Source organism: Lontra canadensis, unplaced genomic scaffold (genome assembly GCF_010015895.1).
Source record: "Lontra canadensis isolate GAN:19392208 unplaced genomic scaffold, GSC_riverotter_1.0 scaffold58, whole genome shotgun sequence".
Lineage (NCBI taxonomy): Eukaryota > Metazoa > Chordata > Mammalia > Carnivora > Mustelidae > Lontra > Lontra canadensis.
The window spans coordinates 9,354,882-9,382,653 of NW_022631052.1; the positions used below are offsets into that span (position 1 = coordinate 9,354,882).

General features: G+C 55.1%; 1 protein-coding gene across 2 annotated transcripts; it reads left to right on the plus strand.

Annotated features, from left to right (window-relative positions):
- The first annotated feature begins 746 nt into the window (after positions 1-746).
- Positions 747-27,772, plus strand: BCL7A (BAF chromatin remodeling complex subunit BCL7A). Of its 2 annotated transcripts, none has more exons than XM_032876354.1 (6): positions 747-961; positions 8,154-8,235; positions 11,554-11,650; positions 15,699-15,866; positions 22,537-22,721; positions 25,853-27,772. In XM_032876354.1, the coding sequence occupies exons 1-6, from the start codon at positions 870-872 to the stop codon at positions 25,922-25,924; spliced, it is 696 nt and encodes a 231-aa protein (XP_032732245.1). In that variant the 5' UTR covers positions 747-869; the 3' UTR covers positions 25,925-27,772. The 2 variants fall into 2 exon arrangements, with proteins under 2 accessions (XP_032732245.1, XP_032732246.1); XM_032876355.1 differs by having other exon boundaries at positions 751-961; positions 22,537-22,658.

The window sequence follows — 27,772 nt, forward strand, 5'->3', positions numbered from 1 at the left end:
AAATCGGGCTTTTCTGATAGCAACCCCAGAGGGAAACGAAGAGCCCCAGTTGAAATGCTGATAATCCTTGAGGTTCCTTCGCAGACAGCTATTTAATAGGCAAGGTCGAATGTCTCGCGGTCGTCTCGACCCTCGCCCCTTTCCTCCGATTCTAGCTTTCCAAAAGGACGAGGGAAAGACAAGCGACGTCCTAGCTCGCGTGTTTGCACAGGGCAGAGGGCCAGCAGAGATCCGTGCTTCCTAACTCTTTCCAAGAGCACTTCGCATCCCGAATCGCCGCCTTCAACTCCGAGAAGTAGGGAGCCCCACAGGAAACTTGCATTATTGCACCCGCTGCCACACACCCGGGGCAGCGGACCAGCAGCCGAGCTGGCTCCCGAGGAATGCGCCCCCTCCACGGCCGCCCCGCCGGCGCCCCATCCCCGGGGGACCCCGCGCCACCTGCGGCCTCCGAGTGAGTGTCCCCGCGCCCCGCCGCCCCCCACCCCCACCCGCGCGCCGGGAGCCGGGGGTCGCCGGCCGCCCCCCCAACCCCCCGGGGAGCGGGGGGTCGCGGGCGCCTAGCTGGGCGGGCGGGGGAGGCCCGCGGCGCTGGCCGGCGGCGCCCGGAGGCCGCACTGCTGGCGGCCGCGGCGGCGCTGCTCCCCCTGCTCGGTGCAGCTGGCGCCCGGCGCTTGCGCACTGGGCCCCAGGCGCGCGGCGGCTCCGGCTTTGTGTGTATGTGTGTGAGTGTGTGTGAGTGTGTGAGAGAGTGTGTGTGTGAGTGTGTGAGTGAGTGAGCGGGCGGGCGGGCGCGAGTGTGGCCGCCGCGGAGCGCGAGCAGGACCCGGCGGGCGCGCTCCCCCAGCCTCTCTCTCCCCGCCAGAACCATGTCGGGCAGGTCGGTTCGAGCCGAGACCAGGAGCCGCGCCAAAGATGATATCAAGAGGGTCATGGCGGCTATCGAGAAAGTGCGCAAATGGTAAGCGGAGGCGCCTGCTCGCTCGCTCGCCCGCCCGCCTGGCGCCGCGGCCGCCCCAGACCCCCGGAGCACATACAAAAAGCCGGCGGGCGCCGCGCCGCGGGCCGGCCGCGGGCCCGGGAGTTGGAGCGGCGGGCGGCGCGCGAGCCGGGTCACCTGCGCGAGGCGGGGGCCGCGGCCGCTGCCCAGGTGCGCTCGCGCCTGTCGCCCACCTGGCGCGGTGGCGGCGGCGGCAGCCTGGAGGCGGCGGGGCGCCCCGGGGCCGGGCGGCGGAGCGGCGGGCCGGCCCCGCCGCGGCGCTCGGCTCCCGGGAGGGGGGCTCGGGGCCGGCCCCAGAAGCCATTTCGTTTTGTGCAAGTCACATGAAAGCGGCTTCCCGCGCGCCGGGGCCGCGATGCCGGCGGCGGAGGGGAGAGCGCGAGCTCCATTGTGCAGGCACCGAGCGGGCCGCCGCCGTCTCCGTCTCCTCCCCGCGCGCCCCGGGCGGCGCTGCGCCGGCCCCCGCGCCCCTGCCCGCGCCGGGCCTCCCTCCCGCCTCCCTCCGCGGCTGGCTGGCTGGCTGGCTGGCTCGCTCGCTCGCTCGCTCGCTAGCTAGCTCCCCGCCTCCCAGGCCCGGCGCCCTCGAGTCTGCGGAGTTTGCAGAGCGCGAGCCGTTTAAATTTAGCGCTTTGGGCTGCCTGGAGCGAGGGCTCTCGGCGAGGAAGAAAGATGGGGGCGAGCGCGAGGAGGAAGCGCCGGGGCGGCCGCGGGCCCGGGGCGCCCGGCACCCCCGCCCAGCCCGTCCTGCCCCGCCGGCGCCCGCGCGCGGGGGTCGGCGAGCGAATCTTTTTGGCCAGAAACCGGTCCGCGGCCGAGTCTGCCTTTCCCAAAGCAGCAGCTCGTGTTTGTTTTGCCGAGAGAGCCGTTGTTTTTGTTCTCTGCGCTGGGGAGAGGAGATTCGGGGCCGGCGGTGCGTGTTCTTCGAGCTCACGCTGGAGTCTGTCCGGCGTGGCCTTGTTGTAATTAATAGGACTAAATGCGTTCGCCGCCTCGTCGGGGTCTGGCTCCGAATCGGCCCGCGGGCCAGGCCCCAGGCGCGAGCACATCGCCAGGTTGGGGCAGACTTGTTGAAAACTCCCGGCACCTTGATTTCAACTTTATTATTATTATTTTTTTTCCCACGGCTTCACCAGGGTCAGGGAGGGAGAGGAGCAGCCGCAACGATCTGGAGTGTCAGCCCCAGCGGGCTCGTCCTGACCCTTTTATTTAAAGACTAAAAAAAACGGGGCAGGCCCCTGGTGGGGTATGTTTGTGTTTAGGGGAGCTATTTCTTGAGTAACGCCTTGGTCTCTAAAAACCGCTGGGGGTAAGCCTGCAGCCTAGCCGTGTCACAAGTTAGCTGTCCTTTCTGAGTCAAACCCAACAAAAAAGGCAAGAGGAAAATCAATAAAGTCCACGTGCTTCCCGGCCTCCTATGGAAAGGGCTGTCTGCGGATGGCCGGATGCCCGGCCAAGGGCTGGGTTTGGCTCCAGTGGGACAAAGAATTTTCAGAACCGTGAGAAGGAGAGGCCTTCCAAAGTTGCTATCCGAGTTTTCGGGGCTGTGGGAGCTCCGGGGGGCTGTCCAACTGGAGCCATTTAAAAATGGCAGAAACAGCTGCTGGGCCAAAACACACACAGGAAAACAAGCCTGCAGTCCTCTCTCCGGTGGGATTCCCAGAGGGAAGGCTGGGGTCGTCCCCTGCCTTAGTGTGGGGGTGAAAAAAGAACCAGTGTCTGGGCCCGAGACCCTTCTGTCAAGGCCTGGAGGTGAGAAACCGGCCAGGGGCAAGCTGCCTTTCTCTGTTCTGAGAGGCATGTGGGGCCTTCTGCTCCAGGTTCCCAGCAGGACGGAGGCTGTGGCACCCTGACAGCTGCCTCTCTGAGGCCAGTCTGCCAGCTGCTTTGCAGGGAGGCCAGATGGAGTTTTGGAGCTCTACCCTGGCGGTGGCAGAACAGGCAGCCTGGAGGCCCCCTCTGGCCTGGCCCAGGTTTGGGGGAAGGGTTTTCCTCCCTCCCTGTGTTTTAGGAAACAGGTCATGATAAAGACCTCAGGCTTCAGGATCTCAGGGCTGGGCTTCCAGTTCACTTCCTTGCTGTGACCTTGGGCAAACTGCAGAACTTTGTTCACAATGGCAGCCGTGGGTCTGGGGCTGCTTTCTCCCTCCTAGAACAAGACCACGTCCCCCAAAGCACCTGTTCCTGCAAACAGGAGCAGTCACTAAGGGTGTCCTTATTGTAAGGTGGGTGCCATAAAGTGTGTGTTTTGCTGGGTTTTTTCCCTGCTCCCCCTTTTTAAAAAAGATTTTATTTATATATTTGACAGAGATCACAAGTAGGCAGAGAGGCAGGCAGAGAGATGGGGAAGCAGGCTCCCCGCTAAGCAGAGAGCCTGACACAGGGCTCGAACCCAGGACCCTGAGATCATGACCTGAGCCGAAGGCAGAGGCTTAACCCTCTGAGCCACCCAGGCACCCCATTTTCCTGCCCTTTTTAAGCAAAAAAGACTTTGCCTCATTTTCAGGGTTTCCCCAGCTCCCAGAAGCCAGATCTCACTTTCACTGTACTTTTAGACTAGGCCTTCCAGTCAGTCCTTGAGGCTTTGGGTTGTTTATTAACTGTGTGGCCACCAACCATGCATTTCACTAGTGGCGGGGGCATCAGGTTGCCAGATTTAGCTAATAAAATTACAGGACACCCAGTTAAATTTGAATTTCAGATAAACAGTGAAATAACTTTTTAAAAAATAAGTGATATATATGTATAAATTTTAGTATAAGTATGTCCCATGCAATATTTGGGACATACTTACACTAAACTGTGACAGATCTGAAATTCAAATTTAACTCAGCATCTTGTATTTTATCCAGAGGACAGAGGAGTCTGGCATACCATTTATCCTGTGGGTCTAGCGTAGTATTTCTTCTCAGCTCTGGGGACCCCTAAAAATCTCCCCTCTGGCAACCCTTCCCTTCCCTTGTCCCCAGAAAAAGCCGGCAGTCAGCCGTGACCACCCCATCCCTAAATGCCAGCCGTTTTTCCTCCCTTGTCTGCTGTCCCAGCAAGGCAGGCTGGTAGGCTGTGAGGCAGCCACAAGATGGCTGGAAGAACAACAAAATGGTGGGCCCGTTTTTGGGAAACTGGGCCAGGGTTAGGGGCCCAGTGTGGGTGGAGAAGAGCAGGGGAGGAGGGTCATTGGGTGGGAGACAAAGGATTGAGCCACAAAGTAGGCTTAGGCCTGGGACTCCTGGGCCCTCGGTCTGAAGGGTCCCTCGGTGACTTCCTAAAGGAGAGAGGCCTGCTCCCTGGAGACTTCCCACCCGTTCTAGAGGGAGGAGGAAGTTGTACCGTGTTTAGGGCCTCACCCCTTTACGTTTGGGGGTATGCTCTCGCCAGACATAGGGCAGGTCAAGTGAGCCTGGGCCTAATTAAGACGACCCCAGCCATAGACAAGGCTTCCTCAGGTGTCACGGTCTAGCCATGGGAAGTGAATACAGAGTGAGGGTTTCATAGTGTCTCTGAAGGAGTCAGTGGGCCCCCTTGGATGGTGACCCTAAGATGGTCTCCTTGGCTAGCCCTTGAACCTGGAACCAGGGAAACATTAGAAATTGACCATGGCCTGGAAAATCTGTGATGGGTGTTTACGGTTTATATGGGAGCCTATGCTGGGGGGGGCTGTTGGGGCTTTATTGCTACAGCTAGGACCCCCATTTGCCCTTTGTCCAGGAGCCCAGGTCTGGAGGGGAAGAGAGCGGTACCTGAGCCTGAGCCTGGTTGGTTACTGGGGGGGCAGGGGTGGAGAGGCAGGGCAGGAGCCCTAACGGTGTGCCCTCAGGCCACTTTGGGGCACAGTGAGGGGTGTGGCCTGCTGGCTGTGGTGAATCTGGGCCCGGTGCCTCAAATGACCCGGTGAGTGCTGGGGGCTCTGAGAGAGCCCTGACTCCTCACACATGTGGGCCCCTCGTGGCCATGGCACTGCCTTTGTGAGAGTCGTTAAGAATCTGGGTTTTTATGTGGGGTCTTCGTTTTTTCTTCTTAAAGTTTGGCAATTGATTCAAATGTTAAAAAAAACTAATATGCAGGCCAGACATACCTGTGGGCCCCTTGTTTGCCCTCCCAGCTGTAAAGTAGTAAGTACCGCTGAATCCCGTCTTTGAGAGCCAGGGCAGCGTGTGTTCTGGGATGATGGGTTTGGGGAACTAGCAGGAACTCTGCCATTTCCCTGAGCCCTTGTGTGTGTTGTTTGCCAGGGAGCTGCCAGCTTAAGGAGACACCCAGAACCCACTGGTCATGTCTATGAATCCCTTCTTGTCCTCCCTGGTGCTTTCTCTGACTTACTGCCCGTGTCCCAGGGCCTTGTCTTCCTGCATGGCTGCTGGGCAGAGGTGGGGTTCTCAAGTGCCTTTCCCTATGTCCTAGAGCCCCTCAGTGTCCGGTAGAAATGCAAATGAAGAAAGGTTTCTAATCCTTGGGGTGAACCGGGGGGACTCAGGCTGAAGGGTCACCAACTGGGTCAAAGGGAGGTGCGAGAACCCGGCTGCCGTCCGCCCATGGGTTGCAGACCGTCAGCCACTCTGGGAAGCACGTGCAGCTTGAGGCTTCATCTTGGCGCACCTGCTGGCGGCAGAGCCCAGATCTGGCACACTTTCTGCCTTGAGACTTGTCCTGTGTTTTGCAAGCCAATTACTTTTGTTTTTGTTTTTGTTTTTAACACAACCAAACCTCAGATTTGCTGACCTGCTGGGGCCCTAGCCTGGGGAAGCCCGTTGAGGGATTGTGAGTAGTGAGTGCCTTTGGCCATTTACGTAGGATGCTAGCAATTTATGTATCTTTGTCCAGCTTCTGTAACTGATGTGCTCTGTGGAATGATTTCTTAGTTTTTCATAGGGGACAGAGTAGCAGAGAGTGGGCTCTAGGTCAGGGCCCATGTCCAGTCCTCATTCTGCCTTGGACTAGCTGTGTGACCATGAACTAGTTACATAACCTCTCTGGACCTCTTGTTTCCCACCCATAAAGTGGTGTGACAGTAGGCTTATTGGGCAGTCTTTGGACAAGAGGGCTTTATTGTAAATAAGGCACTTAGCAGATGTTGGCCTTCAGCACACAATGGCTATTATGGTTGTTGCTTTGTCACCAAGGTTGTTCCTTGGAACACTCCTGTCCCTTCCAGGTGCCTTCTGATTATTCAGAATGAAGGTGGGGAAGGACACGGGTATGGGTTGTCCATCCTGCCTCCAAGATGTGGGAGATGGGTGGGTGGAGACTTAGATAGATACGTGCCTTCACTTAATTCTTTCTGGACTAAAAGGGGGCAGGGGTGGGAGTAGGAGAAGCTGCTCCTTGAGCAGTGTGGTGTGGAGACTTTGAATAGGGGCCCTGGGGAGGATGGCTTCACCTTCTTTGCCTCGGTTTCCTTATCTGTAAAATGGGGAGGGTGACTGTTCCTGCCACACAAGGTTATGGAAAGATTAGAGCAAGTGTATATGGGAGCTTAGCACATAGAAGACAAGAGAAATAGTCCTAAAATAAGTAAAAGCCAGACTGTAGCTTCCTCTGGTCGGGAGTAGGATCTGAACAAGCACAGTTTGGGGCATGGAGGTTTCTGTAGGTTGGGTTAGCTGGTTTCGAGTTTGCTTGGGTGCCCCGAACCCCCTGTTGGAAAGGGGTGCCAGGTGGCTGTAACGTGTCCCACCAACCCGTGAAAGCCATCCACCCCTGGAGGGAAGGTGGTCAGGTGCCTGGCAGCTCACAGAGGTGCTCTTGTGACATGTAAATCTCGGTTCTGGAGGAATCCTTGTCACTAAACTTGTTGGGGGCTTCTGGCGGCTCTATCACCTGTCCTAGGTGTGCATCTGGCCCCGACATCCCACTGTGGGTCCCTTGAATCAAGCAGCCACAAGAGATTCTTTGTGATCTCCCATTTCTGAGATGGCAGAGCCTGGTGCCTGGAACTGGGACCCTAGAGCCCAAATTGCTTGGTTTGAAGGCCCAGCCTTCCTTCTGGGTGATTCCTCTGGGCCTCGATATTGTCAGGTGCACAGCCTCGGGCTCTCATTCCCAGTGTTAGGGGCAGGAAGGGATATGACCTGACTTGTCGACTGCAGGGGTCCAGGACCAACGTTTGGAGGCTGTGGCAGGAATCTAGGGAATGATGGTGGCTTGAAGCACGGTAGTGAGGAGGAGAGGATGTTAATTATTATCCTTAATGAAAACCAGTCACCCTGTTTCCTTCTCCTGGCTTGTGATTTTTCTCCCCATAAACTTTATTCTAGTAGCGGGGATCCCTGGATGCGGTCCCCCAGGAGCTTAGGCTGGGGTAGGGGTAGGGTCAGGGCCAGTGTGCAGATATGGGTATTAGGAGGGAAGACCCAGAAACACATGCCTGTCTTAGAGTTGGGATATGGGGTCTCAGAGCATCCTTCTGAGTGGCTGCTGTCCATAGTCTGGGCTGTGCATCCCTGTTGAGGCCTGGGGACCGCCCTTGGGGCCAAGGCCACTGGACATCCAGGTTTGCCCTTGCCCACCCCCTCTTGCCAGCTGCTCCAAGTGGCATTTGCCTCGGAGAACACAGGGTGGTTACTCATGCTGTTTTCTCCTGCCTTCCTTCCTCTGACCTCAGAGGCCTTGCAGGGAGGACAGGGTGAGCCCCTGCGTGCCCTTGGTGAAGGCCCCTCCCCCCCCAGCCCCGAGAAGGAAATGCCCTGCTGGCCTAAAGCCCTATCTGCTGCCCCAAGGGCTGTGGTGGCCCGGTGGCCATGGAGTTGGCAGTGGTGTGAGGCACCAAAGCCGGAGGGCCCCGGGGCCCAGTTCCCTTGATTCAGAAGAACCCTCTTTGATGGCAGCCCCTCTGTCCCCCCCAGTCTCGCCAGGCACATCCTTCAAGGAATGGAGAGGCTTTTCCCACATGCTGTCTCCTATCATCTTCATGGTGGCCCAAAGACTGATGACCCTCTGTGGTCTAACAGATGGGGAGACTGAGGTGTGGGTTGGTGAGTGACATCCCAGCAGCCCCGCTACTAGATCTGGAGTGATCCGGAGCACCTTCCCTCAACCCCAAGCTGAGCAGCCCCCGTGTCAGAGCTGTTCCTTGGCAATATGGCCCATGTGCCCTGCGAGGGGTACACAGGATTCTGCCCCAGAAACACCCTGGTAACGAGCTCTTCCTCATCTACAGGGAGAAGAAGTGGGTGACTGTGGGGGACACATCCCTGCGAATCTACAAGTGGGTTCCTGTGACAGAGCCAAAGGTGGATGATGTGAGTATGTGGGCCAAACGCCTGGGGTGGGGCCAGCCATCCGTGCTCCCTGTAGCACAGGTGGAAGGTGCTGTCCACCGCTGCTCTGGGGCCAACACGCCCTGGGAAGCAGAAGGAGCCAGCTGACCTGGGTTCTCCGCCCCACTCATAGTCCAGCCCCAGAGTTTGGCCCTCAGGGAGCTGGGACATGTCCCCTGCAAGTCGTCTCTTCTGGGTGGAGAGCCCTAGAGCTTGCCAGTGGGGACATGCCTTAGTGCCCAGCCGTCCCCTTCCTGGGGCCCTGGATACTGCGGTTTGGGTGTAGCAGGCACACAGACGAGCAGACCCTCCCCCATCCCTGTTACGCCCCTGCTCCCGAGCCCCGACTGTCTGTCGGGTTGACTCTTTTTCCCCTTTGTACAAGTGAGGGCACAGGCTCAGAGAGATGAGCCACTTCCCCAGAATCACACAGCAATTGTCGGTTCCGTTTGACTCCAGAGTGCGCGCTCCCTTTGTTGGTGGAGAGCCTTCCGTTGGCTGGAGCTGCTGGAGACCCCAGAGTGAGAGGGTTTGGTGCTCAGGATCACAGCCCCTGCTGGGACCCTGGGGTGGGGGAAAAGGGGGCCATGACCACTGGAGGGAGCTTCAGCAGCCAGGCCTGCTCTCCGGCGGGGACGCGGCCACTGCTACCCCACATCGTGGGTAGTGTTTCAGCTTCAGGGCTTCTGGGCCATTTTACCCCCAAATACCCCAGGTCAGCTCTTATTTCCAGTCAGCATCCAGAGTGGGCCCGCCTGCAGACCTTGGCAGGGGCTGTCCTGCCCAGAGTGCCTTCCCTGTTTGTGCAAGCCATCCTCTCCCCCAGGAAGATGGCTCACGCTGACCTGCTTGGACGGCCGGTTCCATCTGCTCCTGGGGGGTTGTGGTCATGATCGGGGGGTTTCCGGGGAGCCATAAGGGCGAGGCCAAGCTTCCCCACCGCCACCTTCCGTGACCCATCTCCGGTCTCCAGGCAGGACCGAGGCTCCGTTCTTGACCCTGTGATCACAAGCTCCATGCTAGGCTGAGGACGTCTGTGTTTGTCCTCCTTTCTGGTTCCGGCCTGGGCTCCTGCAGCCACTAGGGCTGCGTTCCTCGAGGCCCCGAGACCTAGCCTGTCGCTCTGGCTGGAGCTGGCCGCCCCGGAGGGGAGAGCAGAGTGCAGCCAGCTCCTCGAAGACAGCTCTCGGCTCTGGCCCTGTCTGCGCCTTGCATATCATTAGGTGTTGTATAAACGATGGTTGCGTTTGAGAAGACATGGTCCCTGCTCTCAAGGAATTTATAATCTCGTTGGAAAGATAATTATAGAATAGCATGAAGCAGACATCAGGAAAGTGCCAAAATGGATTGCGATCAAGGAGAAAGTGTAATATGTGGGCTGCCGGGAAGGTCAGGGCAGCTGCAGGCTGGGCAAAGAGGTAGAAGACAGGTGTCCCCCCCCCCCATTAACCTGTGACGTCAGACAGGTGACCCCAACTTGCTGGGCCCTAGTTCCCTCTTCTACACCTTGGAGCAGCATCAGCCAGTTTCTGGGGTTTCTGCAGCAGTGTGAAGGCAGCACATCAAATGTGGAGAACTTAACCCAGGGCTGCGGAGCCCACGGAGCTTGGAAAAATGCTAATTTGCCATTGTCTCTGAGCCTCCATGATGTACAATATGGTGTTTCCCTCACCCCCTTTCCCTTTAGGGCTATGGGCCCCACCCCTGGCTGAGCATCTGATCCCCCTGGGAACAGAGGAAAAATGCAGGTCCCTGGACCCCACCCCAGACATCCGAGTTGGAATCTGGTGGCTGTGGCCAGGAATCCGAATTGTGGGGTGGGGGTAGCTTCTCATTTTTCTAAACACCCAATTACAACATGGTTGCACCATTTTTTTTTCCCCTTCATAACTCTTGCAAGTTCTTTTCTTTCCTTTTTTTTTTTTTTTTTTAAGATTTTATTTATTTATTTATTTATTTGAGAGAGGGAAAGAGAGTGAGAGAGCGCAAGCCGGTGGGAGGGGCAGAGCCAGAGGGAGAAGCAGGCTCTCCACTGAGCAGGGAGCCTGGGATGCGGAGCTCCATCCCAGGACCCTGAGACCCATGACCCAAGCTGAAGGCAGATGCTTAACCACTGAACCACCCAGGCGCCCCAGTTTTTTTCTTTTAAGTAGGGAAAGCAATTTACAAAATTCAAACGTTACTTTAAAAACATTTTTTTTCCACTGAAGACAACGCACATGCCACAAAATTCACTCTTTTAAGGTATACACGTCGGTGTCAGTATGTTCACTGTCCTCTAGCCATCACTGCTGTAATTCCAGAACATTTTTACTGCCCCAAAAAGAAAACCTCACACCTGCTAGCAGTCACTGCCCCACCAACGCCGCGCTCCTGGAATCTACCCATTGACTCTCCAGCTCCAGAGGTGTACGTCCTCTTCAAATGCTACTTTTTTCAGATACAAAAATATACGTACCTATGTATGTACATCTTCTTGTAAATCTGCTTCCCGTCCTGTGTGCGCCCCCACGCCTCCCAGCTCCTTTCCCTGGAGATGACCAGCATTTGTTCATCCTTCCAGAGAGTGCCCGCAAACACATGTGGACAGACACTCAAGTGTCCTTTCCTTTCCGTGAATAGTGGCCTTCCCTTCCCGTGTTCCACACCTTCTTTCTGTACATCCTCGAAATAACTGAGATGTTCTAATATGCTGATGTTTCTGTAGATCATTCCATATTGGTACACAAACTGCTGTCTTATTCTCAGTAATTACTGCATTACGTTACATGGCAAGGATGTGCTGTAATTTAACGAGTCTTAGCAGCGGACATAGGTCATTTCCAACACGATTCTGTTCCATTTATAAGAACAAAACAAAAAACCAAATTGAACCATACACAAAAGCATCCTCTTCGCCATCCCTCCTCCTTGGGATTTCCCTCCTCGACTGGCTTTCCAGTGTGGTGCTAGGAGTCAGCTGACTGGTCTTTGAGAAAGCAGCCACAGGGCCTGTAGGTAGTGGGAGTGTGTGACCCGTGTCTTCTCTGTCCCTCACCTGGCATCACTGTACCTGTTTGCAAGCCTGCTGGTGCCGCTCCCCCACCCACGGCAGGTTTATGCCCAGCCCCAGAATCCTCCCTTCTGCAGGTGAGGCCCCTAATGGGACACATTCAAAGGCAGGCCAAGGAGAGCCCTCGGGAGACTTGCAGGCTCCAAGGTGAACCGGCTAAATAAAATATTCCTGTCACCCCCCGGGGGCTCGCTCACACATGCACACACAAGGTGGTGACTCGGTTTCTGCTCCGTTTTCTCCTCCAGAAGAACAAGAACAAGAAGAAGGGCAAAGATGAGAAGTGTGGCTCCGAGGTGACCACGCCGGAGAACAGCTCCTCCCCGGGAATGATGGACATGCACGGTGAGCTCTCCTGCCAGGCCCTGGGCTGTGGCACAGCACGCGGTTTTTGTTCTCACTAGCAGGTTTGTTCACATTCCAGGCAAGGGTAGGAGGGCTGGGCAGCACTGGGAGGCCTCGGTACCCAGGGGAAGGCTCAGCGGAGGAGAAGCTGTTCCCAGCACAGCAAGCCAAGAAACGTAAACCAAGCCAGAGACATAAAACCAGACCTTAAGGAGCCCAGTGACACAACCCTCACGGGGGTGACCTATCAGCCCTTTGTGCGCTCAGGAACATTTTGTGGGTCTACGATGTTTTTCCCTCCTAGGCCTGACCTGCTGTAAAAATGATGCTGTTTTCCATTTCCTATTTCACTTTGGCTGCTGGGAAACTCCAGACTGAATTTCCACATCCCGTTAATCACTGTGGAACCCAGGGATCTGACTTCCACAATGACATCCTACCTTCCTTTGCTGTTTTATTTCAAAAGTCCTAACCAGTGTCCCGCTGATGGAATCCAGGCTGGAGGCCTGCCATAGCCAGTCTGTGGTTTTGACATGGCTCACACTGAGTTCCCGTTTTACCTTGCTAACGGAGAGGACAGGCACACATCGTAAGGGCACTGGCTTCATGATAGGTATACAAACTCCATACACCCATGTAACCGGCCCAGGTCAAAATGGAAATGGGCCTGGGCATCCCCCGGTTATCGCCCCACCGCCCCACAAGGAAGACTGCTCCCCGACTTCTGACATGAGAGAGTCAAACAAGAAATTTCTGTAACATTGAGTTTCCGATATTTATAAATGAGGATATCTGCATTTCTGCCATGCCTTGAGAAATCAGACCTAGAAACTCGGGGAGTGTGTTCCCCTCCAGGCAGCTTTAGCTGTTCCTACAGGAAGCTGTGATCACTCCAGGCTGAGCTGGGAGCCCAACACGGGGCTCGATCCCAGGACCCCAGGACCATGACCTGAGCTGAAGGCAGACACCCAACCGACTGAGCCACGTAGGCACCCCCTTCCCATTTCTTGATCCCAGTTTCAACGTCTTTTTCCTTTTGACCACCCAGGCCTTCTGTACAGCACGGTGGTATTAGATAAATAAGTACATCAAAAAGGAATCTTGGTTTGATCGTGTTTCTGCCCCTCTGGTTCCAGGGCTGTCTTGCTCTGGGGAGGGAGTGCCAGGGAACTTTCCCATTTGCCCAGACGGAGCCGTCTGGAAAATAGTCACAGTCTTGCCTATTGCTGGGCCGGCCTCAGAAAGCACGGAGGGGTCTTGCTGATAGCTCACGTGTCAAGAAAGCCCCTCACTGACCATACAGTCACATTTGAAACATGGAACACAATTGAACCAGGTGTTGGAGCTGGGATGTAATCTGCCCCCACCCCCCGCCCCTGCAGTGCTTAGATCCCCACTCTTTGGGATTGAGAAGATCCCTGCCTGGCTCACAGGGGAGGGCCTTTTAGAGCAGAGGATGAAATCCCACCTGGGTTCACATCTGGCTCCCTAGGCCACCCCCCACTCCGGCTGTGTGATCCTGGGTAGTTCCTTAACATGTAACCGTCAGCTCTGGTTTCACTCTGCCCAGCCGGAATGGCAGTGCCCACTTCATAAGGTCCCTGTGCGTATTCCGTAAGAAAACCCCCTCGAAGCCCTTGGCATGTTAGTAGCTGACATTTAGGAGCTGTCACAATGCACCAAGCATCTTGCTAAGCGCATTTCATGCCTTACCTCATTTCATCCTAAAAACAAGCCCCATTGTGCAGATGAGGAAATGAGGGCTCGGGGAGGTGGCCGCCCCAGGTTAGGAAGCTCGCGGATGCCAGCGCTGGCCCTGAGGTCCTTTGGAGGCTGAATCCAAGTGTGTGGCCGCTAGCCCAGGACCCTCGCTCCTCTTCTCAGTATCCTTACATTTTAGCACATGTGTGCGGCCAAGACCCTCATCCAGCCGCCGGGCATGGATGGCCAGGAGAGGCAAGGAAAGATGAGGGCCTGGACAGGATTATCGGGAAGGCTCCCAGTGGGGCAGAGGGCGTCTGTAGCCACCTTTTTCGAGTCTTGAGATTCTACTGACGTTGACTGAAATACCAGGGTCATGTGGTTACCAGGTGACCAGGTTAGGCTCCAGCAACTTACTCGTTAAACATTAGTACTTGTTGTCATTAATTAACATAACTCGGTGCTGGGACCTGTGGGTCAGGCCTCTGCCTTTTACACACATGCACACATAGTTTGGTGTAGGAAGGAAGTTTAGATTTTCTTAAAAGGCAAATCAGGAGAGTGCACTTTTTTTTTTTTTTTTTTAAATTTTATTTATTTGACAGATCACAAGTAGGCAGACACAGGCAGAGAGGGAAGCAGGCTCCCCGCTAAGCAGAGAGCCCAACACGAGGCTGGATCCCAGGACCCTGAGATCATGACGTGAGCCGAAGGCAGAGGCTTAACCCACTGAGCCATCCCGGTGCCCCACTTTTTTTTTTCTTAAGTCCCAGGATTCACAAGAGGATCTTCCGTGTAACTAGTACACTTAGAATAAGGTGCGGTTCCCTGGCCGGGGCCATGCGACTGCCTGACGCCTCCTTGGCAGATTGAATCTGGATTTGAGCAGAGCTGCTTGAGCAAGGGGTTCTGCTGCTCAGAGCCTCAGTGTCCCCCTCTGGAAACGAGGGAGGTGACCACACCCACCCAGCAGGCTGTCGGGAGGATGAAGCAGGTGACTGTGGCTGTTTTTGCCCAGGTGCCAGCAGGCAGTAGAGCCCAGGACATGTGGGCCTGCTGTTCCGTGTCTCCTCCTCGTTCTCTGTTTCACAAAAGTGGCCTTGGTCCCAGGTGTGCAGTGTGGCCCAGAAAAGCAGGGTGGTGATACTTCTGAAATCACCACTTGGGTGTATACAACCTCACATGACTCTCTGTGCTGAAGACGGGGTCCAGCGCTGGGCACTATGTGCCCCCTGGACCCCCAGCCCTGCCACCAGCTCAACCACGAAGGCGTGGCTCCAATTACTTCTCTTTTTCTCTCTGTGTTGTGAAAAATCTCGTAATTGAGAGCAGTGGGAAGACTAGTGGGATGAACTTCATACGCCCTGGGTTTTCACTCACACGCCATGTTTGCCTCATCTTTTTTTTTTAATGGGTTAAGTTTTTTAATTGAAATGCAATTTATGTAAAAAAACAGTACAGCTCTCGAGTGTTCGGTTCAGGGAATTCTGACAGTTGTAGGCAGCCTGGGTGGAACGGTTTTAAAGTAAGTTTCCCTGCGTTGTGTTTTAAGTCCACAGCTAAACCCTTCGGCACGCGTCACTAATAAATGACATTTCTATACACCCACCGTGCTGTTTTCACTCCTACTAAAAGTAACTGTTATTCCCTTGTATCTTCTAAATCCTAGACTATATTCAGATTCCCTGGTTGTTCCAAAATGTCCCTTATAAGCTGGCACTTTCAAAATAGAACAGAAATAATTTTCACATGTCCTTAATTTAGCTGTTAATTCTCTTAAATTTCTTCATAATAATATTCCCTGCTTCTCTCTTCCTTCTGCCCTCCCCCCCCTTTCCTTTAATGGTTCTGACTTAAAGAGCCTGGGCCGACTGTCCTGTGGAATAGTATCCTACTTTCCGTTCACATGTTCTCTCCCCCTTTTATTTTGTATCAAGTGGAAGGTGGTCTAGATGCTCGATCAGAGCAGTGCGGTGTTCTTGGCAATGCTGTCTCATGGACAAATCTGGCTTCTTCACCCAGAATGAGGCCTCAGATGTCCCCTGAAGACTTGAAATGTGGGAGGCCACTGTGTGTCGCTGCTGCCCCCCCACCCAGGGCTGAGCCAGTGGGGGGCATTCAGGCAGACTCCCAGAAGCTTTCTCCTTGCAGGACCTGTGGAATGGCCCCTGGTGGCTCATCTCCAAGGTCTGGAGGGCGGGGATGTGTCTCCTTCCCTGGGAGAGGGTCCCGTGGGGCTGCTGGCAGAGAGGTTTGGGGAGGCTGGGCCCCCAACCCCCCTTCCTCAGTAGCTGTGGGATTTCAGCCTCTGGTTCTCTCCCCACCCCCACCCCCCCTCCCCGTGCAGATGATAACAGCAACCAGAGCTCCATAGCAGACGCCTCCCCGATCAAACAGGAGAACAGCAGTAACTCAAGCCCTGCTCCAGAGCCCAACTCAGCCGTGCCCAGCGAAGGCACTGACGCCAAGGCAGACGAGGCCCAGGCCGATGGGAAGGAGCTTCCTGGGACCGAAGGTACATGCCTGCAGGGGCTGGGCCTCCGTGCAATTGGTTGACAGGTGTCTGTGAGGTCCTGCCACATGCTGACACCCTAAAAGGTCACAGTAGAAGAAGGATAATGCCTAGACTAGCTCATCTTCTTATGGAGCAATTTAAAAATCCTACAATCTAGTGTTGGGAAGATAAGTTCCATGGTAAACTGTAATAAGAAAGAGGAATGGAGAGTCTTGGTGAATTATGGGGAGTGTTTCCATTTTAAATAGGGCGGCCAGGGAAGGCCTCACTGAGAAGGTGACATTAAAACAGATTAGGCTAAAATTAGGTAAGGGAGCAAACCCTATGGAAAAGGGGGAGAAAAACACTGTGGGGGGAGGGAATGGGCAGTACAAAGGCCCTGAGGCGGGAGTGCTCTCAGTGGCTAGGGAAGGGCGGATGAGGGGTTCACAAAGTGAGATGAGGTCAGAAGAGGCCAGACCTTGAGTGTGGGTGGCTCTTACGTCACTAAACAGACCCTTAATTCTGTGTCAAGGGAGGCAGGAACCATTGGGATTGACTGCCATGGTCTGGAGGACTGCTTTGGATGCTCTGATTGAGAACGCATAGTAGGGCTAAGGCTGGTGTGTCCGGGGTGGGAGCAGACGAGGTGGTAAGAAGCAGTCTGGTTGTGGAAGACATATATGCACCGGATCTGTATTGTGTTGGTTTATTTTTGTCTATTTTGAGATCTCTGGATTCTTGAAAAAGAAAATTTTGAAACGTACAGAAAAATGAATAGGGTACTCTCCCACGTATGTCAGCTGAATTTGGCATTTGTTTGTTTTGCTTTGTCTGTAAATATTTGTAGAGGGGGGGCATTTGAGGGTGACTATAGATCTTACAACATTTTGTCCCTGAACACATCAGCACACGTCTCTTAGAAATAAGAATGTCTTCTTACATCATCACAAGTACCGTCATTAGACCTGAGAAGACGGGCCCCTAGTTCTTGCTGATATCGAGGTGTATTTTGAAGGTTCCGAGGCAGAGGATGTGTTGGCAGGTGGCACCTGGCCTGAGCGGGGACTAGAGGGTGACCCCTAGCATCTGGGGGGATGGCCTTGCCAGCATCTGTGAAGGGAGGAGGAGGAAGAAGCCAGTGGTGTGGGGGATGCCTGCACACAGCCAGGCTGAGCATGAGGTCGGGCTGCTGGGCCACTTACCCGGCGGGGATGACGGCTGGCCTGGAGTCCAGGCTTCCCTGTGCTTGGGGAGGGACTGGGACGGGTCTTCATGGGAGGAAGGCCTCTCTGTGCTGTGGCATCAGCTGGAACCCCAGGGGTCACAGACCAGATCCAGCACAGGGCGTGTGGCTGTGGCCACGGGCCTGGTGCAGTTTTTATTTTTAATTTGAATTGGATGTCAAAACTTTAAACAATTGCACTTAAAATAAGATTGATTTCCACCTTGTCTTGAGAAAATCAGAAGATCGGGCAATACCGGCTCTGCTTTTCCAGGGAGCGGCAACTGGTTGAAGCAGAGATGTGGCTTCTGGGGAGGGTGAGCGGCCGGACATCTGCTGACTGCCGCACTCCCTGCCGCTCCCTGTTGTCCATCTGACACCAAGGCCCGAGAGTCCTGGCCCTGTGTCACTCCGCGATCACTGTTGCTTCCCTTATTACTCATTTATTTATTTATTTATTTATTTATTTTTATTTTTATTTTTATTTTTATTTTTTTAAATTTTTTATAAACATATATTTTTATCCCCAGGGGTACAGGTCTGTGAATCGCCAGGCTTACACACTTCACAGCCCTCACCGTAGCACATACCCTCCCCAACGTCCATAACCCCATATTTATTTTTTTAAAGATTTTATTTATTAGTGAGAGAAAGCACAAGCAGGGGGAGCGGCAGGCAAGGGGAGAGGCAGAGGGAGCAGCAGGGTCCCCCCTGAGCAGGTTGGAGGTTGTCTAGGCTCTCTCGATCCCAGGACCCGAGCAGAAGGCAGTCTCTTAACCGACCAAGCCCCTCAGGCGCTCCCTTATTACTTATTTAAAGGAAAAATTGCTTTGTTTTTTAAACATGTTTCTCTATCAAAAGTGGACAAGCAAAAGCCTGAGAGGTTGGGGGAAACTGTATTTCTCTGAGGAACAGACTATTCCTTCAGGGTTTTTTTTTTCCCCTTACCTGGGTCTGAGGCTTGAGCAGCCCTGGTGACACCTTCATGGTACTGCCTGGCCCCAAAGGGGGCTTTTGTGTTTGTGGGCAGTGCCATGAGAGACTGTAGGAGAAGGGGGAGGTGCTGGCTGATCTGGGCTTCAAGGCTGAGCAGGGATGGGCGGGGAATGAACAGTGCAGGCACAAGGGACCAGGGGCAGTGCCTGGGGACGTGTGGGGAAGGGGGCGAGCCAGCCAGGTGTGAGCGTCTCAGGTGCTCAGTGCAGCACCCCCTTGCTGAGCCGGATGCGGAAAGCGGCTTGTGTGCCAGGTAGGCCTGGGGGAGGGGCAGGCTAGGGTGCGGGTGACCCCACACATGGGGAACAGCTCAGGTGCTAGGACATAGACCGGACGGCCCCCAAGCCAGAGCCTCGAGTGTCCCCCGTCCCCACCCCCAGGGAACCGCTGTCAAGCCTAGTGCGGCGGTCCTAGAGGTAGTCTGCGCACCTAGAAGGATCTAGATGAGAGTATAACCTCCTTTTTTTAGAATACTTCCCTTAACAGTCACCATGGAGATTGCTTCGTGTTGGGACGTAAGGTTTGTCTCACTCTCTTTACCAGGTTCGTACTCTTCAGGGGCAGGAACGGGTCGTCATTTATTTAAACAGTCCCCACCCTGACGATCATTTCGGCTTTTTCCATCTTTTCTCCACACACGTGACCCTGCAGTGAGTCTCGTCCACGCCTCTTTTTATCTGCACTCAGGTGCGCTGGCGCTGCAGGTGGAGGGACTGTGTGCTTAGTCAGAGGTGAGGCGGTTGCAGGTGGGGTGTACCCCACCGTTTTCCTCCAGAGACGTGGCCGGCAGAGCTTCTTGGCCTCGGTGCGGCTGGGCCTTCGGGGCCGGAGGGTCTCGCCTGTGGGGCCGTACTGTGTGTGGCGGGGCGTAGAGAGGCCTCCCTGGGTTCTCCCCACCAGCAGCTGGGAGCGAGCCCCACCCCCGCCCCGGTGTGACACAGAAATATTTTTGGACGCTACCAAATGTGCCCCCCGAGGTGCAGAATTGTCGTCCATGGGGAGCCGCTGTAGGAGAAGGTTGGATGAGGGCCTTCTGGGTGAGCGTCCTCTCCTGTCCCCACAAGGGCCCCCAGTGCCGTCCTGCTCTTGGGGCTCTGCAGGCAGTGGGTGGTGGAACCAGGGGGCTAGGACCAGGGACAGAACAAGCTGTCACATCTGGGCTGACGCTTGCTGGCCGTGTGGCCTTGGGCTGGTGGCGTCACCTCCTGCGAGCTTTCCTGTTTCCTTATTTATAAAATGAGGCAAACGAAAGTTGCCTCCTGCATCAGTCCCAGACGGGAGCGGGGCAGGAAGGAAGCAGAAGTGTTCATCCAGGCCTGAGTCCGATGTGAGCTAGGGGAGGTCACCACACCTGCCGAGCCAGGTGTGTACACATCCCGGCTCCTTCCCCGTCCTGCGTGCCTTCTCCCTCGGGCTGCATCTCCTTCGCCCTAACAGCCAGTTAAAGCGCAACTGCAGAAATTGCTTCTTGGGGGTCGCTGTTTCCAGAACCATTTTGGTAAATATGACCCCCCCCGCCCCCGCTCTCCTCCCTGCCCCCCTCCACCACCAAAAGCTTTACCGGTCCATGCAGGAACCACACCAGGGTCCTCTTTTGGCGACCAGGTCACTGGGTCCGCACAGTTGCGCAGCATTGCTTGAGGGAGGGGGTGCCCGCCGCCGTTGGGGAGGCCCCACGGGAAAGGCGTGAAGGCCTCCCAGGTGGGGCAGTGCGGCTTGCGGGACAGGGTGGGTTAGTCACCAGCTGTTGACCTTGCTTTGAACTTGTTTACTGCTGAGTGAGTTCAGGGAATGACATAATGTCCTAACTTGCTGGACTAAATTTAGGCCCTAGGAAAATAATTTCCCCTGGGTGAGTTCCAGCACCAGCGCTAGGAGAATCCGGCCCCTGCACCGAGCCCTTGCGTGCTCCGTGAGCTTTAAGGCCAGTTCCCGCTGAGCTCTCGGCCGGGCCGGGGGTCAGCATGACTCTCTGGGTGGTTGGCCATGATTTCCAAGCCTCCGTGTCCAGCCTGCAGAGCTCACTGTAGGGCAGAGAAGGGTAGCCAAAGGAGGGCAAAAACAATTCAAAGTTTGCTAAAGCAGACATCCATTATGAGCTAGAATGTAACATTAACGTGGATTTCTTCCTTTTTTAAAAAATTGAGATGGAATTCACCTCTGTCTGGTTCCAAAACATTTCCATCACCCCCAAAGGAAACTCTGTGCCCATAAACTGTCACTTCCCCCTTTCCCCTTCCCCCAAACCCCGGCATCTGCCTGTCTGTTTTCTATCTGTATGGCTTTGCCTGTTCTGGGTGTTTCATAGAAGTGGGTGTATAGTATGTGGCCTTTTGTGTCTGGCTTCTTTCGCTCGGGATCATGTTTTCGGGGTTCCTCCGCATGATAGCAGGTGCTGCTCCCTCCTTCCTATCTGTGACTCTGTAATACTGCACTGTGTGGACTGTGCCCGTACCACGTTTTGTTGTTTGAGCATTTGTTAATTTACATTTGGGCTGTTTCCATCTTTTGGCTCTTAGGAATAGCACTGCCGTGAACACTGGTGTACAAATATTAGTGTGAGAACATATTTCCTGTTCTTTTGGGTCTCTCCCTGATGGTGGAGGAGCTGGCTTATACAGGGATTCTGTGTTTAACTTAACCTAATAGAGGCACCTGGCTGGACTGGTCAGTAGACTGTGTGACTCCGGATCTCGGGGTCGTGAGTTGGAACCCCACACACGGGGTATAGAAATTCCTTAAGTACATAAATTTTTAAAAAGGTAAAACAAAATATTAAAGAACTTCTGGGTTTATAGGGAGTGTGGTCCTATGTCCTAGGTACAGGTAGTCCCCCCTGGGGTTATTTTGTTCCTTGAGTACTTCCCCTGTCATTCCTTTTAAGTCCTCACCGAAACTCCACAGGGTGGCTATTGTCAACCGTGATGACTTGTAGGCCTCCCAGAGGAAACAAGCTGCAGAGGAGTCACATGAAGGGAACTCAGGTCTATCTCTAAACCCTAGGTCCTCCCAGGTAGCATGTTGTAGGCAGAGCCTAGCCCTGGAGAGGGCGGACCCCTGAGCCTCCCTGTGGCAGCAGGAACACCCAGCTCAGGCCCTGGCAGGGTGGTGGGTTTCTGAGTGCTGCCCTCAGGATATCAGGGCTGCTGTGGTTTGGGGAGTCAGAATATGTGTTAAGAGCAGCTCACCTGGGATGGACATGCTGGGAGGTCAGCCTCCTTGGGAGAGGGAGCTCATACACCTCCTTCCTGCCCTGCTCCCCAGCCCTCTGCTCCCCACTGGCTTCAGGCCATGGGGTGCTGCTGACTTGGTTCCCATCTCTCTGTATTGCTTGCTCGCTTTAAAACTTAAGCCTGGAGATAGATAGATAGATAGATAGATAGATAGATTTTTTTTTTCTTTTCTGCCTCAGGAACCCCAGAAAGTGAGGCATTCCTGAGTCTTCTAGTGCCCTTTGAAAAAATCAGGGTGACGGGTGTTGTTGGGGCCTCAAGTGCAAACAGAGTGGGGCCCTGGGCAAGATGTCACTGCTCCCACTGTGAGCTCTGCGCTTAGTGCCCAAAATAAGCGTCAGGTACAAACACGGCTGCCTCCTCGCCCACAGCCGCACGGCCTCATACGGACAGCTGTGGCCCGTGGCCTCCTTCTGCTAGAGGACTGTGCTGGGGAGGAGAGCAGGGAGACCGATGCATAAGAAATGGCCCAACTGACTGGCAAAACAGGATTCATAAATAAGTGATTGCTTGTTGGAAGCCGTGCAGCCATCTTGTCCACTCTTGTGTTTAGAGAATTTTAAAAGACGTGAAAATGCTTTCCAAAATTCTGTGTGATCTCTATTTGGGGAGAGCAGAGAATTATATGCACGTAGAGGGGAGGAAACATCTGGAGAGATGAAAATAAATCCTCTGAGATGTTAGGAAATAAATCCTCCGAAATGTTAGTGGGATGGTAGTTGTGGGTGGGGTAAGATAATCAGTGATTTTAACTTTATTTGTTCCTGTGTTTTCTGTTTCCGTGCAATCGTCAGTCATGGCTCTGACGATCAGGAAAATACCCATGTTATTAAGAGAAATGTCTACAAAGGGGCAGTTTACCTCTCCGGGCTCCCCAGGAGGAGGACGCGGGGCTCTGGGATGGAAAAGGGAGGAGTCAGCAGCCATGATGGTCGGGGTGCGTTGTGTCCACCAGAGGGCGCCAGCTGCACGCGGCACAAAGCGTGGAGCGTCCCCTAAGCTGTCCTTCCTCTCAGGGCACATGGCAGGTGGTGGGTGTGCAGGCAAGGGTTGGGGGTCCCAGGGCTGCTTAAGACAACGCCCCGAGAGAGGCTTCCCAAGCGCCCCGGCTCGCTGCAGGCCTGGCAGACCGCCTGGCCACAAAACTCCCCAGTTCCAGGTATTTTTAGTAATGGGTCCATCTGGCTCCACATCTCACGTGTCTGCAAACAGCTTCTGTCATCTCTCTTCCCCTCAGATGCTTCTGACGAGCAGAATTCGCAGTCTTCAGTGGAAAACTCGGTGAACAGTTCAGAGAAAGTGGAGCGGCAGCCATCTGGAGACGCGGGCCTGGCTGCGGAGATGTCGGCAGCCTCTCAGGTACCTCGATCAAGGTCTCAGAGGGGCAGCCAGATCAGCCGGGAGCCTGTTGGGGTGTCGGGGGTACGTTGAAAGGTATTTTGTTATTTTGTTCCGTTGTTTTCCTCTTGGAAGACTGGCGTTCGCCTGCATTCGATGAGCGGGAGCCGTGAGATCCCGGGCATCAACCCTCAGGGAGCAGGGTGTAGGAAGAGGAGGCGGCCTTTATCCCAGCCTCGGCTTTGTCACTTTGTCACAAATGTCTTGCCTGCTCCAGTGCCCCAGAGTCAACTCCCTTCAGTGCAGGGACAATACGTCTTCAGAATCCTGAACACCAGATAACTCGTCCTTTGGAATTTTGCAAATGACCGCACCACCCCCTTGCTTGGACCCCATTCTGGGTCACCCCCTTCGTCAGCATCTGGTCTGAATCAGTGCAGGAGCAGGTGGCCAGTAGCTAGGAACAAACATCCTGAGTTCGAATCCCAGCTCCTTCACTTGGCATAACCGAGCCTCCCTGTCTGCAGCTGCCAGACTGGGACCCCAGAACTGTCTTGGGGCCAGGGCACATGGGATGAGAGAATGTGGCGAACACATTCGGTGTGGAGCTGGACACGGAATGCCTCAGGTGCCGTGTCTGTGGTTTTTCACCGTCTACCTTCTGTGCTCACCTAAGATGAGTGGGGACTCCGAGGCATTGAAACTTGAACTAATAAGAGTATAGTCCGGTCCCTCCGGAGAAAGTGACAGGAGGTGGCCGCAGAAAGACTGGAAGGGGCCAGGCTGCGGCAGGAGTTGGTCTGCGCTGTGCAGAGCCTTGAGTCAGGCCTCCCGCAGGGGGCCGTGCCTCCGGGACTCTAAGGTCTAACTCCCCCTTGGCTCTGCAGAGCCCGCCTCCAGAGGCCCAAAGACACGGAAGGAGTGTTGATGGAAGGTGTGTTTGCAGTGGTAGGAAGCAGGCCTCAACCTACGTCTGTTCAAAGGGGACTGGTTGAATTAACCGGGGGTCATGGATCAAACAGGCCCGTATGCAGCTGTTATACAGAGTGTGGCTGACCCAGGTACAGACTGACCAGAAAGAAATAACCTCCTGATGTGAAATGAGAAAAGCAAGACCTAGAACCTCAGGCACAGTTGGAGCCCATTAGATTAAAAATCAGAGCCTCCTGTACAGTGTATAAAACCAGGATGTCTGCTGGGGTCTCCTGGCCTCCTGAACTCGATGGAAGAAATGTTAGCTTGAACCTTTGATCCGTGCCCTGGGGGCATCTAGTACCCCCCGCCCCACCCCAGATATCTGAAAGGTACAGGGACCTCTCATTCTCACAAGCCCCCTCCTCCACTCCCATTTCCGTGGGACCCAGACCTGGAACGGAGCCTCTTCCACTGTTCTCAGGGCACACGGACACAGATACTCATCCACAGAGCGCCTACGCTCGTGAGCACGGTGGAAGATACCGTACAGCTGCGCAAGCAACTTGACACTGACATTTGGCCGTTTCTGTGTTTAAAAAAAAAAAAAAAGGTACCCCAGCCTCCTGAGAGGAGCAGAACTCCGGCTCTTCTCCCCTGTTGCACTGTCCTGAGCTCGTACGCCCCTCTCGCTCCCTTTTCCCTTTCTCGTCGACTCCCACGCTCGCCCATCCCAGTACTCTGCAGCACCAGAGAACCTTCTCGCCAACAGGACCCAGCGTCCTCTGAAGGCGCAGTACCCGCTTTCTCCCGTTGCGTCTGTGTCGGGCTTCTGTTGCTTTCGGAATGAGAACCAGGGAGAACACAGAAGCAGTTCTTTCGGCCTCCTTGTGATGCCGGCTCTCGGGGTCTGTTACTAGAAACTCCCACACAGCCCACATCAGGCCCTGGGGGCTCCCTTAAACATATGTTGCGCGCCCACTGGGGGGGCCGGGCGCTGTGTCAGAATCTAGGGACCCAGGGTAAGCCGGAGACGGGGTCCCTCCCCGCCTTCATGGGGTTCACCGTGGGATGGGGCAGGAAGAGACACAGCCGGGTTTGGCAGCCATAGGCAGGTTACAAGGTCATCACACGTGCTGCGGAAGAACCCACATGAGGCTGGAGGGAGGCCTGACGGTAGAGCATTCTTCGGGTTGGTGTAGGCAGAAAGACAGGCTAGGAGTAGGAATTTGAAGGTGGAGAAAAAGAGGGCCATGAGGGCAGGCTTTCTGGGCTGGGCCTGGAGACAGGAGCAAGCCTGAGGAACAAAAGGGAGTTCAGGGTAGCTGGGGCCTAGCAGACAAGGAAGAGAACAGGCAGGCAAGGCACTGAGGTAAGCGCGGGCTGGGTGCTGGGCCTTCTCAACCTGTTGAGGAGTTGGGATTTTGCTCTAGAGGCAGTGGGAAAGGATCCTCGGGTTTTATGTTCTGTGTATGATTGCTGTTTAGGTATTTCTTGAACCGTGTGGAAAGCTGGGTCAGGAGACCGCGGAGCAGGGTGTGGCTTTGTCTGGGCAGGTGGCGGTACAGGTGCAGATGGGGTGGGCGCGGCTGCGAGCAGAGGGGAGGGGGGCAGGCCCAAGGGTATTTGGGGATGGAGTTGGTGGGACTTGCTGATAGGTGGGGTGTGGGAGCGGGAGGAGGAAACGAGGCCACGGGGGTGCTGTCAGCTTGATCCTGGGCGCATGTGGGGTCAAGACAGACTTGGTGAGGGGCCGGTCGGGGTGGGTAGTCATCAGCTGGTCTCGGATGATGGGTCAGGCAGAGATGCCTGTGTGGGAAAGTCGGGGTGCCGGACTGAGTGCCCTACCTTTCTGGGCCACGGGGCTTCGGAATGTGGTCACAGCTAATGGGCTTTTCCGCAGAGTAACACGTGTGTGCGTTCACCAAACGCTGAGTATTGGGGGAGCCACTGACCACGGGGCAAGGTTGGACGAGGCCTTCGAACTTGGAGAGGTCCCCTCGGAACTCATGCACAGATAATTACTCTGGCAATTCATGACAGACCGGAAGGCTGATAATGGGGAGACCTGCCCGGGGCTGGTGTGGGGAAGGGGCCGGGGGCGCTTAGAGGCACATGCTTGGAAGAGGGAAGCCGCCGTGGCGGGGACAGGCAGGCCCGGGGGACACAGGGCTTGGTGAACGGGGGACGCAGGGTCAGAACTGTGAGTCCGAACCACAGAGGCTGGTGCTCCGTTTCCTCCCGGCCGGCCTCGCCTGCCTTCCTGGCGTGGTAACCCGCATCCTGTCTTCTTCTCCCCTAAGGATTTGGAAGGAGTGCCCCCCTCGAAGAAGATGAAACTGGAGACCTCGCAACAGAACTCTGAAGAGATGTAGACCCTGCGCTCAGTCCTGCTTGTCCACGCGCCACGGGGGAGACACCTGCAGGCTGAATCCCAGACGGCTTCACCTGCGTGGTTCCTCTCGGGCGTGGACAGAACTACAGACTTTCCGAGTTTACCAAGTGCAAATCCAAGAAAACCCAGAACAGCGTAACTTCTCAGACACTGAAGAACTTTTCTGCTGTGAAGCAAAACACTCGGGTGTTGGAGGGACTGTCCTTGGGAAGGCGGGGTCGACCGCTCAGGAGTGTCTGCACACTGTCTCTGAAGCCAAGATTACATTCGTGTTGCTGCTGTATTGTTTTGTGTCCCTCCCCGCCCCAACCTCTCTATTTAACGATATAAGCTACTCGAGGGTCGTACCGATCAGGGAATCGGTTCTCGTCCGGGCTTTTCACTGTTCGCCCGATTCCTTCCGCTTTCTTTTTTTGTGCCTTGTGCCCTTGAGGTGACCTCTGGCATGTTTTCCTGGTTGTTTTGCATCTCCCTTTGCAAAGTGCCCTCGGTTTTGTCCGGGCAGCCCATGCCACCGTCCTCACACCTCTCTCCTCCCTGACCTGGGACTTCAGCTGGAGCGGAGCAGGCAGGGGGGAGGGGGCTGGAGGCCCGCACGAGCAGGACCTCCTTGGCCGCCCGGTTTGCCGGTGTGGGGGTGTTGGGCGTGCCCTGGGCCCCGGGTCCTGGGTCCAAGGTCCGAGGAGTCTCGGATGTCGGAGCGCTGTCCCCAAGGGCTGGCTTCGGGACGTTCTCTCTCACTTCCTCGGGGCATCTGAGGCCGGCGTTTCCAAGCCCACCGTGGCCCAGACGGACACACAGAACCCTTCGACCGCTCTGACACGTGCGCCCTCTACCCCGACCACACCGCTTTCTCCCACACCTCCGAAGATGAAATGGCTTCTGTGGCTGACTGCAGGACTGTCTCCTTAGGACGCTAAAAGGGCCGAGGGGGCTGGGAGCCAAGGGCAGGAAGAGCTGGTGCTGAACTTTCTCATAGGATGTTGCCTGGATTTCAAATCCGCAGGAACCTGCTACCCTCTGCCTCCCCAGCTTCACTTGGCAACGCTCCCCCCGCCCCAGGGGAGGCAAGACTGCGAAGTGTTCTGAGGCTCAGAGCCGGCAGTCAGATGGCCTCCTGCTCCCAGGATGCACGGACGGCCCCCACGGGGGAGCTGACCCTGACAATTGGGCCTCAAAGGCCAGAACGAGGCACCAGGGAGTGGAATGCTCTGCACGCCTCCAGAAGGGGGCGACCGAGGCCCCCTCCTCGCCTCCGTCCTCTGCCTGTGCTGGGACACCTTCCTCTCACTAAAATGGAGTTGGCCCCTTGGACAAACTGCCTGATTGTTAGGTTCTGAGGCCTGGTTTGCTCTTAATTCCTAGATGGACTCCTCGGACCTTAACCCTTTTCCTGAGCTTTCTTTACTGCACTGGAGTTCCAACTCCCTTTGAGTTGAGTGAGGGGGTGGGTGGGTCGGGGGGAGGGGGTTTGCTTTTGTTTTGTGGTTTGTTTTTTTTGTTGTTGTTTTGTTTTCGTTTTCGTTTTGCTGATTGGTGCATATCCAGGTACTACCTTCAAGACCTTTGACGTGGGGCTCTCTCTCCTGACCACGATGGAAAGTGTCTGCCAGTTCCTAAGGGTGGGCTCTCCCTTGTTTCTAAGGGAGCCAATCTGTTTCCTGCACTTCAAGAAGAATCAAAATGTTCCTGAATTTCAAATACCTCATGCAAAATGGTCTCCTGAAATAAGGGAAAAAAAAAACAAAAAAACAAAAAACAAAACACAAACTTTGAAAATCTTAATGTTGAAGTTCGCAATGCCGAAAGGTTTCTGTCTTAAAAAAAA